Source organism: Colossoma macropomum, unplaced genomic scaffold (assembly GCF_904425465.1).
Source record: "Colossoma macropomum unplaced genomic scaffold, Colossoma_macropomum, whole genome shotgun sequence".
Taxonomy (NCBI): domain Eukaryota; kingdom Metazoa; phylum Chordata; class Actinopteri; order Characiformes; family Serrasalmidae; genus Colossoma; species Colossoma macropomum.
Window position 1 is genome coordinate 26,240,188 of NW_023494787.1, and position 18,137 is coordinate 26,258,324.

Consider the following 18,137-nt stretch of genomic DNA (forward strand, 5'->3'; position numbering starts at 1 on the left):
AATAATGTATGCATCTCTATATATACGAGATCGTAACCATTTTATGTAACAGCTTTTTGTGAACCCTTGGTGAGCAGCTTTTAGACGCATTAAATTGCTCATTCATCTGGTTCACGGTGTGAACAGTTCTATAAGTATCTCTAGAAAGGAGCATTTCACCTCAAACCATTCTTATTTATCTACATTTTAACTATTTAATTAAACAGATTGTTAAAAATCGGTGGAATAATTCCATGTTTTCTGAATTAATTGAAAACTCCCCATCCAACTACTGTACCACATATTTTATACTGTCTACATGCAACAGCTGTGTACTGCAGTGAGTTAATTAAAGTCTATGTTTGAAATCATACCTTTCAGACAATCACTTAATTTTTCAGGTAAATGAAATTGCGAGATCGGTCCTCTCAAACCCTTCCCGTGCACTACCAAGGTGTGTTTACAGCCTAATAAGAGCTTCACCAAGGTGGTCACATTTATTAGGAACCTGTTTGCCATTAGCGCGCATGCGCGCTATAACGCAGCAGTTCCCACGCATGCGCGGTTACAAATCCCACGGATCCGCTTTAAATCACACAACGCAGCGCAGCCCGAGCTCGATCCCTGGACAAGCTACGCATCCTTCCATTTCTTAAATTAGCCACCTTAAGCTTCGAGATACCGCCCCCAATTTCAGTGTCGGTACGGAGCCGCCGGGCCGGGACAGAGACGGAGAGAGAGCCCTCGGCCATGGAAGCGCTCGGACCCGGTAAGCGGTGAAAAAGTAAAGCCGAGTGACAGGGCAGGCAGGCCGGCTCGCCTCTTCACTGGGGACCGCGGTCGGTGACTGCCCCACGTAGGCCTCGACGACGGGGACGAAAACAAACGGGCTGTCGGGCCGCGTCTACTCGCCATAGTTACACCCTCATCGCGTACTCGCTCAGTATCACTGGTGGCCAAGATGAATACTTTAATCAGAAGGCCAACAAGTGTGCGTGAGAGCGACATCTGGACGGTTATTTGTTGTGTACCATCGCAGTGAGTAAGGCAGCTCCACACAGTGGTGCGGAAGGCAGCACGGCGTTGTGTTGGCGATGAGGGGGATTTAACCAAGCAAGATCTTTCTTCCTGGTCGTGTTGTTCACGCAGGCGTTTGCTCGACTGTTTTGTAGTTGGTAAATTGTCGACAAATACTACCTGTTTCAAACGTTTTCTTTATAAAATACAAATCTTATAACCTACACAAGATAATATAGCCTGTGATATTTGAAACTGTTCAGCGCATAATTCGCGTCTTACTACTGACCACGTACAACCAAGCACATGGTCAGAATGTGGTCGCTGGGTGAATGTGGTGGGCTACACGGGGCTTTATCCAGTTCCAGGCGTTTTGTTTTCCTTTCAGTGTCGAGCTGTGGCGGCTGACAGGGCTTTCCGCGCCGCTCGCACAGTGGACAGGGTCCGTCCGCGCTAATGTCGACGTCTGTGTGAAGATAACAGACAGGATATCCATACAACACGACAACATTACCATCAAAATGGCATTTCGGTCGCTTCGCCATTGTGTGTATGAGTTCTTTAGTCCCGTCGAATGAGAGTTTGAGTACTGAAATGTACACATATTTTGCCTGAACCGAGATTGAACGTTGCTTGGCTGTAGTGAGTGGAGAAAGCGGAGGAGACGCGGAAATCGCTCGCTCGTTTGTTTATTTGCCTGTGTTACCGACCAAAATGGTTGAGGGTCCGTGTTGTGTTGTAGACAGGCCAGCTGAACATCAGTGTTACCAGCTAAACCTTTTGTTCTCTCATTAATTGTCTGAAAGCTTCGTTGTGATTTATTGCCTTTCCTTGGCTTTTCTCACGTCAAGGGGCGCGTTATCTCAGCAGATCCACTCGGTAATTAATTAGCTATTTCATCAGTTAATCGTTTGGAAAACAAATGAAAATGAACAAGTGAAAATGTTGCAGCATTTTATATTGTAGGCGAGCACCTTTTGAAATTGGTGGCAAAACTAGAGTGATTTCATCACGTAGAGATTTTTGCGTTTTAAAACCATACACAGCCCCTTATGTTAAATGAAAGAACTGCAGATTTGCTGTAAGCAGCAGCTCGGTTCACTTGAAGTGCCCACATAATGGAAAACTGTATTTTTCTAACGTTTGTGGAATAAGTTTGAATGTGAAATTGTCACTATACGCTTTTCTTATCGATATCATGGATGTATAAAGTGGGCATAGTTAGGTCTGTTTAGTTGGATTTAGTGCAGTACAGTTTGTAAAACATTGAATAAAATCATTGTAGTTGCAGGATTATTATTATTATTATTATTATTATTATTATTATTATTGTTGTGTTTTTTATGTGCCGCTACACAATTTTGTTTTTTTGAGAGGGAGAAACAAAATATTGTGATGAGTATTGTGAAAATGTCTTGAAGTACCATGATATTAAATTTGTGAGATATCGCCCACCCCTATTTCAGCCTACAGCAGTTTAGTTCCTCCCATTCATCTTGAACTTCTAAGGAGTTTTTAGTCTGGATGGCTTTTTGAATAAGGCAGGATACAAAGCCTCTGATCACTGACAAGGTAATTTATGTGTATATTTGTCTTAAAGCTACAGTAACCGAAATGGCCTGATTTATTCTAAAGGACAAAAGAGAGGCTAAGTGGTCATGTGAACATGAATTATGACATTTTGGTTGGGGGGGTAAAGTGCTATAAACTATGATATGTGCCCCTTAATTTATTCAAAGCTAAAACGCCAAACACACTTGTACTGCAGACCTGTAAATATTACAAACCCATGATGTAATGAAACATGGACTTTTTTTTTTTTTTTTTAAATTGTACTGTTATTCAAACAAGCTTTTCGTTTATAAATTGTCCTTGAGTCTTTTGTTGCATCCCAATGTTAACCTTTGGGTTGTCAGACAATAGCTGTGACTGAACACAGGTAGTGGGTAGTGCTTGCTCATAATATTAGCCCTGCTTACGTTGAGCACTTTTTGAATAATATAGCATAAGGTGCTCTACTTAAATAAGCAACAAAAAAAGAAATAAGTGCATGAATGTGGAGGATTACCAAACATAGTCTCTGTATTTAGTGTCAGAAGCAAGTACTGGTCAGATTTTCTTTTTTTTTTGTATATTATCACAGAAAAATGTGACTGCAGTTGTGCATTGTACAGATTAGAATCTCAACAAAGAATGGCATTTGTTTTATAGTGAAACCAGTGTGAATTAGGGCTTTCATCAATGATCACATCAGATAGACTCTTAAAGAAGTATAGATATGTGTGTTGTTTGGTGCCATTAAGAGGATTTTCTCGTCTACTTTCTGATTTGTTGGCTGCATCATCTCTCTGTGGTGAGGTCCTGTGCTCTCAGGGTCATGGGTGATCCACCTGCTTGGTTGTGTTGTACGCTGTGTAATAATTTAATCCAGATGATCTAGCTGCTCACTGGCTGCTCAGTGCCATTGCTCATAGCTTAATATGTTCATCCTTCATGCTGTTCCACAAGTTGGGGCCCCACCTCAGCCTGTCACTGTCATGAAATTTAAGACGATTAATTGACATACAAATAAAATGGTTGTCCTTTTTTTACTTTATTGTGTAGTTTTAGTTGTGACCAGGCGATTATGTAATTGTGGCAAGCCTTGATCAGATGTTTCAGGGAAGTGTAAATAAGAATTTTCATGGTTGTAAGAAATTGAGGATAGAGGTAATTTTGAGGAAGTGTACGTGATCATGTTTTTAGGTCCAAACTATTGTGGTGAAAAATAAATATTCATACAGGAAAGCAGCATAGATGCAACAGGAAGCTGAAGTGAAAATGGTAGATGCTAATTTTAGACAGAAATGGAAGCACCATTGAGTAACTCTTAGTGATACTGTGACTACAAACGGCCAGCGCTGCGCTCTATGTACAGAGCTTGGCTTGTTTTTGATTAAAGTGGGGGCGATTCCTGTTTCCTCTTCCCTTCTAGCCATGCTCTCCCCCTTCCCCCCCTTTACTTCTGTAATGCTCAGAGGGGCTTGGAGGAGGGGGCTACATGGGGGCACCATAGTCCAGGAGCAAGATAGGGGCACAGAGGCACCCAGTCATCCCCCAACGCTTCCCATGCTAACTGGAGCGTGTAGGAGCATTAGGGGCCTGGACTCCATGAAGCCCCTTTAGTCTGACAAAGCAACACAGCATCCACCCCCTCATGAACAGCTTGACATAATGTACAGTACCTCACAGTGCACCACTTTAATTTTCTATGTACTGTACCTGTAACACTGTAATAAGAGAATTAAGTTATGCACTGGATTATCAGTGAAAATTATTTGAGTTTTTATGAGTCAGGGTGTGTTCCTATGTAATGTTTATAAAATAAAGTTCATGAAGACATTTGAGTACTAAATAAGTAAAACTCCACTGTTTGGCACTTCATGGTCAGGAATAATTGTCTGTTTTAGAAAAGGAAAAAGAGAAAGTGACATTTTAGATGTGTTTTCTGTATGATATTTGTGGTTCCTGTTTGTTTAGTCTCAGCCTCTTGAGTCTCCCCATATGGCCCTGTTGCTGCCTGTCTTGGGCGCGTTGCCTTTTGTCTGGGTGGCGTACATATGTTCTGAGTGAGGTGGGGGCATAAACTGTGGTTGAGGTGCTGATAATTGAGGGTCATTGTTTCTTGTTTGGCCATCTTTTGTCCATTATTAGAAGGCCAGAGGGCAAGACGTTAGCTCATTCGCGCTGTATTGCATTGTCTGTCAACCTGTTCTTGTCTGTCCTAGCACCTGTTGGCCAGTAATGTTTACACGCATTAATTGTCCAGTAAATATGAACGAACATGAGTAGTAGCATTTATGACTAGTTATGAGACTCCTTTATGAGTAGCGTAAGATTTTGTTTAGTGTGCTCTCTGCTTTGGCTGCAAGTTCCTCTCACTTGGCCCTGTCACAGCACCCTTATCGTTCTGTTTGTGTAACAAGTGATTTTGTTTCTTTTATGTTGCAGTGAAACAATGGACAGTGTCGTCCCCAGCATTTCCTTTAGTGTATTGCAGTCTGTTGGAAGATCACGTCATATGAACACTAAAGAGTGTTATAGATTGCTTTTCTGTGAACAAATGTGTTGATGTGTGGATTATTTTTTTTTCCCCCCTCGCCATGCAATTCAGAATTACATTATTTTTTTCATCTAATTGCTGCAGCCCCACTATAGTGTAGTTTGATTTTATGTGTGTTCATGTTCTGCAGGCCCGCCTGCTCCTACCTCCCTTTTTCATCCTCCACGCCGGCCTGGCTTTGGCTCGGTGGGGAAGCCGATTCGCCTGCTGGCCAATCACTTCCAGGTGCAAATCCCCAAAATCGATGTCTACCACTATGACATTGAAATCAAGCCAGAGAAACGACCTCGAAGGGTTAACAGGTAAGAAAGAACATTGAACAAGAGGTCAAAGAGATGGAGGATGAGAATTATTTTAATTGCTTTTCTAAATGTTTTGTTATCGTACACAGAGAGGTGGTGGACACAATGGTGAGACACTTCAAGATGCAGATCTTTGGGGATCGGCAACCTGGATATGATGGCAAGAGGAACATGTACACGGCTCAGCCACTGCCCATCGGGAGAGACAGGGTAAGCTAGCTGTCCCTGGACACGAGCCATGTCTTACTCTTGCAGCTTTTGTGTTTTCCTCGTAGTAGTTCATGAGTTCATGCTGTGATTCTCTAAATCTGCATCAGGTAGTCCCTCTTGGCATCTGTGTGTAATTGATTTGTGTACACTTTAGGTGGATCTGGAGGTGACCCTGCCTGGTGAGGGGAAGGACCAGACCTTTAAGGTGTCTCTGCAGTGGGTGTCAGTGGTCAGCCTGCAGATGCTCCTGGAAGCTCTGTCTGGTCACCTGAATGAGGTTCCTGAGGACTCCGTCCAGGCCCTGGATGTTATTACACGCCATCTTCCCTCCATGAGGTAAGCTAAAGCCATTAACTGTTAGTTGAGCTACGAGTTTTGGATGCTTTTTTTTTTTTATGTAAGAAATTCCTCTTACTGAAAATTTTTTGTCATGAAACTTCCTTGATGGGAGTTAATGAGACCGGACTGTTTACTAGCTCTGCAGCTGGTAAAGAGCCCTTCTTTTAGAGCTGAAAGATAAATCTTTTTTGTACTTAAAAGGAAAAAATCTTAAGTGCCCTAATTTGAATTTTAAGCCTAAATGATTTAAGTGGCAAGATTTTACTGGTAACACAGATCGTGACTGTCCTGTAGATGAGTTAGAACAATGAGAAGCAGCTAAACACATGACATGACGTTATACATGATAACACAACCACAACTTGCTGGCTGTTCGGCATGTTGCATTTAGCCCTTGAGTCTGAAGCCAGAAAACGTGGATAAGCTGATCTTCTTGGTCCAAAAAAAAAAATGCCAAAAACTTAATTTAGAGGTTATACTGGTCTTCAGGGTGCCCCAGATTGTTCACATTTGTTGTTCCATCCTGATTCATTTTGAGTTAGGTTGGAGCAAAAACATGAACTGTCAATGGGGCCCTGAGTTTGAAGACCCTTGCCCTAATTTATTAAAAATAATCGCAGTTTAAATCGCATTCAATACTGGTCTGCAGAATCATAATAGGATGTCTGTATACCCCAAATTGTTTAGCCTTGCCTTAATTGATTGATTGTTCTGGTATGTAACCATTTATTGCTAGAACTGGAAGACACATCATAGCTTAGCTTAATTCCTGTATCTTTTGATTCTATTCGGAGATAGTGGTCATTCAGCACAGGTTTTATTGGTGTGGGTGAGTGGCCAAAAGCAGCAGTCTTTAAAATCAAGTGAACCAAACTGTCTTGCAGTAAATACTTCTAAGACAGATTTGATATTTGATGGCATTATTCTTTTCTGACCGCTCTGCATCTTCTGTGCAGGTACACTCCTGTCGGCCGCTCTTTCTTCTCTCCTCCTGAAGGTTACTACCACCCGTTGGGAGGAGGGAGGGAGGTGTGGTTTGGGTTCCATCAATCTGTCCGTCCAGCCATGTGGAACATGATGCTCAACATCGATGGTAAGAGGTTTTCAACAGGATCTGTAATCTGTTGCTTTGAAATTGAAAACAATGTTGATGTTAATAATAATAATAATAATAATAATAGTAATAATTTGTCTTTGTTAATTCATCTTTTTGTTCTCAATTTTACAGTTTCAGCCACTGCATTCTATCGTGCCCAGCCAGTGATTGAGTTCATGTGTGAGGTTTTAGACATCCAAAACATCAATGAGCAGACCAAACCCCTGACAGATTCTCAACGTGTCAAGTTCACCAAGGAGATCCGAGGTGAGCGGGTGGATTAGGCCAGGACCAGTGTGAGGTCTTGGCATTGACCTTGTGTAAATATTTGAAACCATTTAAACTGTAAATCTTGCTTATGTTGAATTTGATACAAAAAGGCACAATTTAATACAATAGTTCTTTTTTTGCCTAATTTGAATAACCATTGAGGTGCTTTTGCCTGCACTGCTGTTAAAATGGTTGCTGTTTCTGTGAGCAGGACTGAAAGTGGAGGTCACACACTGTGGTCAGATGAAGAGGAAGTACCGTGTGTGCAATGTCACGCGCCGCCCAGCCAGCCACCAGACGTGAGTCTCTGTAGCAAGCTTGAGACTTTTTTCTTCCTTACATATTTGTAGTTTTTGACACTATCTTCTTATTAAATGTCATTCTGTACCAAGTGGTGTTGTGAATGACAATGTATTTACAGTCACACATTTAGAACAAAAATTTCAGTACGCACATACATTCTTATAATGAACAAATCTTTTGACAGATTTCCCTTGCAGCTAGAAAATGGACAGGCCATGGAATGCACTGTAGCCCAATATTTCAAACAGAAGTACAGTCTGCAGCTCAAATATCCCCACCTGCCCTGCCTTCAGGTGGGGCAGGAACAAAAGCACACATACCTACCCTTGGAGGTGAGCCATTCCACCGTGTCCCACCTCTATTGTGTGACAGACTTTCCCCATAAAATGAAGTCCTCCATAGGATGTTAACCATCAGAAATGAATCTTTTCACTTTGACATTCCTAAACTTATATTACAAACCCCCACAGGTTTGTAACATTGTGGCAGGCCAGCGCTGCATAAAGAAGCTGACTGACAACCAGACCTCCACCATGATCAAAGCCACCGCTCGCTCAGCTCCAGACCGCCAGGAGGAGATCAGCAGGCTGGTGAGCGAGCCTCAAATAGATGAAACTGATGCTGCTTCACCTCCACTGTCATTGCATGAACAAAAACATACTTTTAAGTAAAGGAAAGCTTTTGCAGCACTAGTTGGAAGAACACACTTGTTTTTTTTTTAAAGCCAACTTAAGCCTCCAAAGCCATTGTCAGAGTTTCATTGTACAGTACTATTGTTTCAAATGTTTTGTTGCTGCCACTCAGAGATAATTCAGTCATGAAGACTACTGAGATTACAATGGCTGTGCTTATAGCCTTGATTTCAAAGCAGAACCACCAACATTGTTTAGCTAACTTAAAGGAATATACAAATATAAGTTTAATTCTACTGATTCTTCGAACAATTATGCATAATTAAAACATTAAGACGCAAGTCATTCAGAGTGGTTTGTGAAATGCTCTGTTCTAGAGAATTGTCAGTTGTTTACGTGTTTTGAACGTCTGGTTCCTTTCACCACCACTGTAATGTCTTTGCAGGCATTTTCTATGAGGTAGTGTGCTTTAAGGCAAAACAGTACCCAAAGATAACTCCTCTTTTCAGATTTACCACTATTTTAACATTTTCATTACATACAAATGCTCCTTATGTATAATAAATAAAATAGCTAGATTTGCATTGTAGGCCCCTGGTTCCTAACACAACCTTTGTAATGAAATCTGAGTCAGTAAACTTCTCAACATGGCAGTGTTTCACATCAAATCAATATGAATGACTTTGATGGCTTTTTCTTAACTAATGAATTATAAAAATGTAGAAAAGTCACTGGGATTCCCCTTTAAAGATTTTAGCAGGTGTGACTTGGCAGAGGGCTTTTACACAGTTTTTCTTCTCAAAGCTTGACCTTTAGAGTTTGGCAAATGTAAGACAATTCTGTGCTTCCTTTTGGGTTTTGAGATTTGTTCATTATCCCAAATTAGTAATAAGCTTGATTTTAGTTCGTTGAATCCATCAGCTCCCCCAACTTTAGTCTTCCAAAAATCTGTAATGCTAAATCTGAGCCGTAATGACAACCAGCAATCTAACCCTCTGGAATCTCACTCATTAGCAGCCGCAGAAACAGCCTGGTTGCCTAGAAACAGTCACTTTACCCATTACATCCTCGGTGCTAGCTAAACAGTCCAAAAATACTTATATAAAATGATGACTTGACAGTGTGCCTTGAGTGGTTTGATTTCTAAATCTCAGTGCTCAACAACTTCTTTCTTTCAGGTCAAAAGCAACAGCATGGTAGGCGGGCCTGACCCCTACCTCAAAGAGTTTGGCATCGTGGTGCACAATGATATGACGGAGGTGATGGGGCGGGTCCTCCCAGCGCCCATGCTGCAGTATGGGGGCCGGGTGAGTACAGACACTGGGAGGGACTGTGGCAGGGTGAGTACTGGGGCACGGGTGCAGGGTGAGTACGGGTGGGTCGGAAACATGGGTGGGTGTGTGTGCGTGTTGTGATTTGTGGTGGGCTGACTGGACTAACCAAGAGGAGGAGGATAAGACTGTAGTATTCCATGATGCACTCAGGTAGCACTGACAAGTGCATGTGTGGATTTATATAAACATTAGCCCTTGGTTTCAGTGTTGTACTGTGGTGTGATATTATCATTGTTGTTAAGTGTATTTTATTGTTTGATTTCTTAGTGTAAATTTACCTGGCCATTTAAAGATTTTAGAGTTTAATTTGGCTTTTCTTGATACCTTGTGGGTACTAAGATTTTAGCTTGTTAGAGTGTGTTATAGAGCCAGAGTTTCCTGGCCAGTGGAGTCTTATCTTCTTCCTCAAGAATGTGTGAAGCTTTTGAAAGACTGCTTTTCTATTTGCCCAAGGAGTTACTTGCAGCACTGAATATATCTAATCACTTTAGTTGTTTTTCGGTAAAGAGAAAAGCAATCTCTCATTTTTGTTGAACTTTACAGGGTCACTTAACCTACTAACTGCATCCACCATGCCCTGCTTGATGTTTTGCTGTAATCCTTTAACAGTGTAATTTGTTAACCTATTAAATGTTAGTAATGAATACAAATAGACTGATAACTATTAAGTGAGATCTTTAGAATATACAGTTTTGACTGTGATGTGTACTCCTAACCTTTTAAAATATAAAATCTTTTTCTGCCCCCAGTTAAGGATCTTAAACACTTGTTTGAATGTCTTGATATTCTAACCACTTGCTTTTCTAACATGTGATCATCTCTGGTCTTCAGGGTCTGTATTTGAACTGTATTGGCTATAGAAATCTAACCAAATATGGAAAATATCTTTAACACTTCTGTCCCATCTTTAAGCAGCTTGAACAATAAATCTTCTGAATACTGGAGTTGCTCAAGTCAACCTTGTCTCTTAAGGGTTGCATTTGTGTTTTAGCACTGACATTTGCAAACTGTGCTTAACGTTGGTTAAGCGTAGTTTCCTTTACTCTTAATTAAATATTTGACACTAGTATTCAGACTAATCTTGGGTATTCTGTTATCCTCCTATGATCTTTTTCTTTACACATAATTATGTGGTTCCTTGATGCTGGTTTATATGTATTGTATAATAATGAGTAGTTTGAGCAGGCTGAGTAATGTTTGGGTTTGAGTAATGTGTGTATCCTGTGCTGAGGCCGAGGGGTTCACTAAGAGTGTAGGGACTCTCTCCCCAGAACAAGACGGTGGCTACGCCCAACCAGGGCGTGTGGGACATGAGGGGGAAGCAGTTCTATGCAGGCATCGAAATCAAGGTGTGGGCCGTGGCCTGCTTTGCCCCTCAGAAACAGTGCCGTGAGGACTTACTCAAGTAAGTATCTGTCAGGTGTTTCTGAATGGTCTTCCATACTAGATAACCCCTTAAGGGTTATGCAAAAAAACAAGACTTTTTTCTGTCATTTAATTTGCTCTTCTCTGTAATAACATTGGGCCTCATTCACCAATATCTTCGAGTTTTTTTGGTAAATTTGTTATTGAGAAAGGTCCTAAGAAAAGTCTGTCAGATTCATGAGGTGTTCTTAAACTGTAGAATTGTTCACTCCTTTGTGCTGTTGAGTGTGCATCGATTCTGTTCTTACCTAAGAACAAATCCCAAAAGCATTGGTGAATGTCAGAATTTTTGTGAAAACTGCATAAGTGGGTTTTACAGGGCTTTAATAAGATTTTTTTTCTTAAGGACGGTTGGTAAATTAGGCCCAGTGTCTCAGTGCTGTTGTGGAATTCTTTTGATATGTTAAGAACATGACATAACAAAGCTGAAAAATCAGATTTTTGTGTTACAAATGCTCTTTTTGAACAAGAAAACACAAGAATTAGAACACAAGTTGCACATGAGTTGCCTGTTTTGTAGCTCTGATTAAACTAAACAATAATAAGAAATTACTGATCTGAATTGCACTGTGAATAAGCTTGCATGGGAAAAACCAGCAATAAAGGAAGCCTTGTGCTTGTTTTATACAGTGATGACCCCATCTTTAAGCCATGTTGTTGCTCTCTCTTCAGGAGCTTCACAGACCAGTTGAGGAAAATCTCTAAGGATGCAGGCATGCCAATCCAGGGCCAGCCCTGCTTCTGCAAGTATGCCCAAGGAGCTGACAGTGTTGAGCCCATGTTCAAGCACCTTAAAATGTCTTACGTTGGTCTGCAACTCATTGTGGTCATCCTGCCTGGAAAAACACCTGTCTATGGTAAAGAGATTACATTTGCTTTAAGTCTCCTTGGGACCAAATGATCCCTAAAATGAAGTATTATATATTGTATATTGTTAAGACGTTACTATGCATGAATTGTGAATAATGGATCAGCTTGGGAGCAAATCTAGAGTGTGCTAAACCATTGTGTCTCATGTGTCCTTAGCGGAGGTGAAGCGTGTTGGGGACACTCTGCTGGGCATGGCTACCCAGTGTGTGCAGGTGAAGAATGTGGTGAAGACCTCCCCACAGACGCTCTCCAATCTCTGCCTCAAGATTAACGCCAAGCTGGGTGGCATCAATAATGTCCTGGTGCCCCATCAGAGGTAAGGGTTATCTGTGTTATGGAAATGAGATTGAGATGTTTGTTTATTCTTGATATGGAGATCTTTTATGTGTCCTATTTGTTTTATTTCTATTTGAGTCAAATCAAATACACTATACCCTATTGACACTATTTGTTTTTCTTATTATTTATTAAATTATTTAAACGGTAATTTAATTATACAGAATTTATTCACCGAGCAAAAAGAATGAATAATTCCAGAAATTTGTTCATGAAGATTCAGAGTCTCACATGTGCTTATTGCATCAGAAGTTTGGTACTGTAGGTTCTGAACTTCTAACGAGATGATATTAAGTGTTTTTTTGTTGCTATAAGATAACTCAGCTCCTACCCTTTATGTTATGTGTATGTGTCATGAAGAATGGACAGATGAATTGAAAATTATAAAAGCAAACCTTAAAATTTAAGTTATATTAACTGAAATGTCTACTCCCCTTTTCCTGCCATTGTGGAGCTAAGAATTTTCCGTATGACAGTGGTTCACTAACTTTTTAGAGTCCTGTACCCCTTGAGACCACCTGCTGTGTACCCCCTTTCACTTTTTACACATACGTTTACATATTGCCGTGAAGCATATGCAAGACATTTAGTCCAATTAAATCAGTCCTCCTTAAAATATCAAGCATGTCTGAGTGACACTTGCATGATGCAGTGACACATCACACCACATATACTGAATAATACTGAATAAGTCATGTTATTTAAGTGCACAGTGGTTTATATGAGGGCACTTATGCATGTGTGAGAGTCTGCAGCTGTAAAAAGAAACTGCGAATAACAAAATCATGCCGCAGATCACATATGGCACAGTAGCATCATCTGTTTAGTTTTTAACAGCCCTACACCTCAAACCAGCTCAAGAAAAAAAACACCCAAAATACTAAAGGCCAAGCACTACTCACAGCAGTTACAACCTAATACCTCCCTACAACTACAAACCTAACGGTGTCTGTGAAAGTGACACTAACTCGAGTGCACAACTAACAAAGATCTTAAAGGCTCTAAGAACTGTTGTTAAATGCTACTCACTCCATTCGTGCCAACAACAGCATACGATAACTTTTACCATTTTTATCTCATTTTCATTATTTAATTAATTTGTCATTTTATCCATTATTATTCATATTCTTATTCTTATTTTAATTATTATTTTATTATTTGTCATTTCAATAAATTTGTTTGTGTTTTTTTTATCTTCCTCTTGTTTAATTTTGGTTTGATTTTATTAACGTTTACATTTTATGTTCAAATTAGTTTTATATATTTTTATATTTTTATGTATTCTTATTATTAATGTTTCACTTTTTATACTTACCCGATCTGAGTCTTCATTTATTAAATTGACTTTTATTATTTGATATGTTAGTGTTACACATTATCAGTCCCTTGCTCTGTATTAACTCGGCAACACTGTAAATGAGGGGCACCGTCAATGTTCTCAGAGATTAAATAAAGGTTGATTGATTGATAATGAATGAACTACAAGTTAGTTTCTTCAGAACACTCAACATGCAGAAGGAACCAGTGTGAAACGCTTTCTTCTCCAACGCAGCCTATTATAATAAATAAAGAGCAAAATACCATTAGAGCGTTGGTTTGTCGTATGCTGGATGTTATAAATATACCACTCACTCATCACTCGTGTGTATACACCAGAGTGCAATGTTATTAAAAATTTGGCATTGGCTTTAGATTAAACTCAGTATTCAGAAATCTGCTAGTAGCAGTTTCAGTGATTGTTGTTTTGTTTAGCTGTTGGTTAGTGGAGTGCAGATCTGCTTGTATTAGCTGTATTGGGGCAGTACCTGTGTAGTTGCGTGGCCGGCTGATGAAATGAATTGTTAACGTCAAATTTATTATTATTTTTTTTTTTTTTTATGTACCTCCAATGTCGTTTGGAAACCACTTCCTTATGACATCAGTATAAATATATCAGCATATAGTCATTTTACTCACAAGTAAAGAGACTTTATGTATCTTTGTAACCCTCATTGTGCTCCCCATCAGGCCCTCTGTATTCCAGCAGCCAGTGATCTTCCTTGGCGCTGATGTTACTCACCCACCAGCAGGAGATGGGAAGAAGCCATCCATTGCAGCGGTGGTGGGCAGCATGGACGGCCACCCCAGCCGATACTGTGCCACGGTGCGAGTGCAGACCTCACGCCAGGACCTGTCCCAGGAGCAGCTCTACAGTCAGGAAGTCATACAGGACCTCACCAACATGGTGCGCGAGCTGCTCATCCAGTTCTACAAGTCTACCCGCTTCAAACCCACGCGCATCATCTACTACCGTGGAGGTGTGTCGGAGGGGCAAATGAAACAGGTGAGAACAGCAGACGATGGATGTACTTCAAAGCACCTGAACTTCATTTTTTTAACACACAATTAATTATTTATAATCTTAGTTATGAAGGGCTCATATATGAAAAAACTAATTTTCCTTGCTTTTTAAAAAATAAATGTTTAATGTAATATGTGAACATTGTTAAAGTTTTAAAATTTTCATTATGCATCATTCATGTCCTAGTCCATGCAGGCTGTACACTCACTGAGCACTTTATTAGGTACACTTTCCTTGTATCTACATTTATTGCCTATTTTATCAGCTCCATGTTCCATATAGGTGCACTTTGTAGTGTTACAATTACAAACTGTAGTCCATCTGTTTCTCAGTCCAGCAGTGGCACTGAGCTGTTTAAAAGCTCCAGCAGCACTGCTGTGTCTGATCCACTCTTACCAGTGTAACACACAGTAACAGTCCACCACCACGTCAGTGTCACTGCAGTGCTGAGAATGATCCACCACTTAAATAATACCTGCTCTGTGGTGGTCCTGTGGGGGTCCTAACCATTGAAGAACAAGGTGTAAGGGGACTAACAAAGTATGCAGAGAAACGCATGGACTACAGTCTGTAATTGTAGAACTTCAGAGTGCTCCTATATAAGTGGAGTTAATAAATGTTTGTGTGGTAGGTCTGCCTAATAAAGTGAGTGTATATGGAAACTAAGCTGCAAAAATGGTGCAGATTCATCAAAACAGCACAGGGCATTCAATCAGAACAAGGTTATCTATATAACAATCTAAAAGGCAGACTAAGAAACACAGCCTGTTTAAGAGAGGGATAAAGAGAGGTTGGAAAATTAATTAATTGTGCCAGTGTGTTTTGGTACATAACTCTTTAAGTGGTCCTCAGGGAAAAATGTGTGTTTTTTTCAGTTTGTCATTGGTGTTTGTCACTCACTTTATTGTCTGTGTGTAGGTTGCATGGCCGGAGCTGATAGCCATCAGGAAAGCATGTATCAGTCTGGAGGAGGACTACAGGCCAGGGATCACCTACATTGTAGTGCAGAAACGCCACCACACTCGACTCTTCTGCTCTGACAAAGCCGAGAGAGTAAGCAGGAATAAAATCTTAGCAGTAATTTGGTTTTAAAACCAATTAGTAAGCATTTTATTAATTTATTTTTAAATCAGGCCCATGAATTTAGCAACTTTTTTACCTCACTGATCTAATTGATTTGTCACCATTTGAAGGTTGGGAAGAGCGGTAATGTTCCAGCAGGCACTACAGTGGACAGTACTATCACCCATCCCTCAGAGTTTGACTTCTACCTGTGCAGCCATGCTGGTATCCAGGTCAGTCACACTTCCTTCCTGTTCATTTATACGTTAACTTGTACATCTATCCATCTCAGTCTATAATTCCTTTTGCACTTCTGTAGGGCACCAGTCGTCCTTCACACTACCATGTGCTTTGGGACGACAACTGCTTCACTGCGGACGAGCTACAATTGCTCACCTATCAGCTGTGCCACACATACGTGCGCTGCACACGCTCAGTTTCCATCCCTGCGCCGGCCTACTATGCCCGGCTTGTTGCCTTCCGTGCCCGTTACCACTTAGTGGACAAAGACCATGACAGGTATGTGAGAACTTCACATAATTTGTGATCTTTAGGACTTAAAATACACTGAATACACAAATGTGCCTGGAGGTACTATTTACACATTAGTGTAATCTAGATGAAATAATACATCGCTTTTTTTGGTGAAACTTAAATATAATTTTATATATAAGTAATAATAATAAAGTGATGGAAAAATGGGTGCATACTTTATTGAATGCTATTATAATTGTTTATACCACAGTTCATACCAACCTCACAATGTGATTGGATAAAAGGCATTCTGAGAGTGCTAATGTCTGCCAATAGTGGCACTCCAAATAAATTTCTTAAAGTGTCATTGAGTGTTATTTACCTGTAACCTAGCAACAACAGCCAGCAAGTATTAAGTTTAAAAGTAGAAGTAAGAAGCCTATTCAAACTACAGTGAATTCACCAAATCTTTTGGCTATCAATAATAAAACTGGTATAAGTGCAATAATACAGTAAGTCATGCTAAACTGTAACATATTGGCAGTACTGTGCTGATCTGTGGCACGAGGCCATGACCACAGCACACCAGTGCTAATGTCTCAAGGTATTATTCTGTCATATCATCCTTCTATATCATATCATCCCTTCTGACATTCAAAAATCGATGCAGTTGAATTCAGTGGTATGATGACTAAGATAATGGCCAAAAGTTCTTGTGAAGCTGACTTGATATCTCTGTCTCTCGGCTCGTCCTGCAGTGCGGAGGGCAGTCACGTATCAGGCCAGAGTAACGGTCGGGACCCTCAGGCCCTGGCTAAGGCCGTCCAGATTCACTATGACACCCAGCACACCATGTACTTCGCCTGACTACTTCAACCAGCAGGAGATGCACTTCAACGCTCCCTCTTCAGTCTTCAGTCTATCTCCTATCTCTTTCTGTCTTGCTTTCTCTCTCTCTGTCTCTTTTTCTTCTCTCTCTGTCTATCGTGTCTTCATCAACACCAAAGCGGTTCCAAAGCCAGCGGGCCGACCACAAGTCCAGTTCTACCGGTCAGCCTCAGAGGAACCGCCCACCAGCAATCCTGCACTGAGAGACCGCTGGTCTCCAAGGCACAGAGAAAAAATTGAGCCATTTTGAATTTGTTTTTCAGTTTTGAATGTCTTTTTTCCTTTTATTATTTGTAATATACACTGAGTGTGAGCGAACCTGCGCCATTTCGTCAGGACAGCTCTGGCTCTCTCAGCTAAGCTGGACTCTGTCTACCTTTACCTCAAGCCAATATTGGCTGAAACTTGTCACATTGTCTTTTTGGGTGGGATGGGGCTTGCATGATTTGAGAATGGTTGGGTTTTTTGTTTTGTTTTGTTTTTTTTGTTTGGTTTTTTTTTTGGTTTTTTTTTCTCTTTCTGTCCTTTTTACAGTCGTATTTTAACTCTCTCCGCTCAGTCTTTTACAAACGAGGTGACCTGGGTATCCATACCCATTACTCTTCTCCCATTTTGCAGAGAAGTGTGTAAGTGTGTAAGTGTGTAAGTGTGTAAGTGTGTAAGTGTGTAAGTGTGTAAGTGTGTAAGTACAAGTTTCATGGCAGGCCACTGAATTGTAAAGGGAAATCAAGGAGTTAACTGCTGTAAATGCCTCAGTTCTTTTATGGTTACACACATATATAGATATATATAAAAAATATTTACATCTATATAAGCCTATTTCAGTAGATGATTTTTACAGGCTTGCATAAGCTGGTGGTTGTGTGTAGCAGTAACGTTACCCATGGTCTTAGCTGTGTGATTGATGGGGCGTCAGGCCAGGGTAATTAGGGCTTGGCACAGGTGGCATTCTGCCTGTGGCAAGGTTGGAAACCTGTACGTCCTTGTTTGGATGGTTATGTACAAGGTCCTGGGATGTGGCCTTAGCATGGTTTTTGGACATGGTGCTAGCCAAACAGAGGCTGGCATTGTGAAAAGAAGGCAAAGCTCGCAAAATTACAGCACTCTCTCTTACCTTTTATGCATTTCTACGTAAGATTCAAATCAGATTTTTAAGA

General features: G+C 40.6%; 1 protein-coding gene across 4 annotated transcripts; it reads left to right on the top strand.

The window, feature by feature from the left end:
• Positions 1 to 577: 577 nt before the first annotated feature.
• ago4 (argonaute RISC component 4) lies at positions 578 to 17,737 on the top strand. Of its 4 annotated transcripts, none has more exons than XM_036566664.1 (18): positions 578 to 748; positions 5,229 to 5,400; positions 5,490 to 5,610; positions 5,765 to 5,946; positions 6,906 to 7,042; positions 7,178 to 7,312; positions 7,527 to 7,614; positions 7,803 to 7,950; positions 8,089 to 8,208; positions 9,429 to 9,590; positions 10,841 to 10,989; positions 11,682 to 11,866; positions 12,036 to 12,195; positions 14,223 to 14,538; positions 15,475 to 15,609; positions 15,750 to 15,851; positions 15,938 to 16,137; positions 16,851 to 17,737. In XM_036566664.1, the coding sequence occupies exons 1-18, from the start codon at positions 730 to 732 to the stop codon at positions 16,957 to 16,959; spliced, it is 2,640 nt and encodes an 879-aa protein (XP_036422557.1). In that variant the 5' UTR covers positions 578 to 729; the 3' UTR covers positions 16,960 to 17,737. The 4 variants fall into 4 exon arrangements, with proteins under 4 accessions (XP_036422557.1, XP_036422558.1, XP_036422559.1 ...); XM_036566665.1 differs by having other exon boundaries at positions 10,856 to 10,989; XM_036566666.1 differs by having other exon boundaries at positions 9,429 to 9,557.
• The last annotated feature ends 400 nt before the right edge of the window (positions 17,738 to 18,137 follow it).

Excerpts from the sequence above, each read along its gene's own strand:
- ago4 (XM_036566664.1), top strand. Across the intron at positions 12,196-14,222 it reads GTCCTGGTGCCCCATCAGAG|GCCCTCTGTATTCCAGCAGC; the intron begins GTAAGGGTTATC and ends GCTCCCCATCAG. Across the intron at positions 15,610-15,749 it reads GCTCTGACAAAGCCGAGAGA|GTTGGGAAGAGCGGTAATGT; the intron begins GTAAGCAGGAAT and ends CACCATTTGAAG.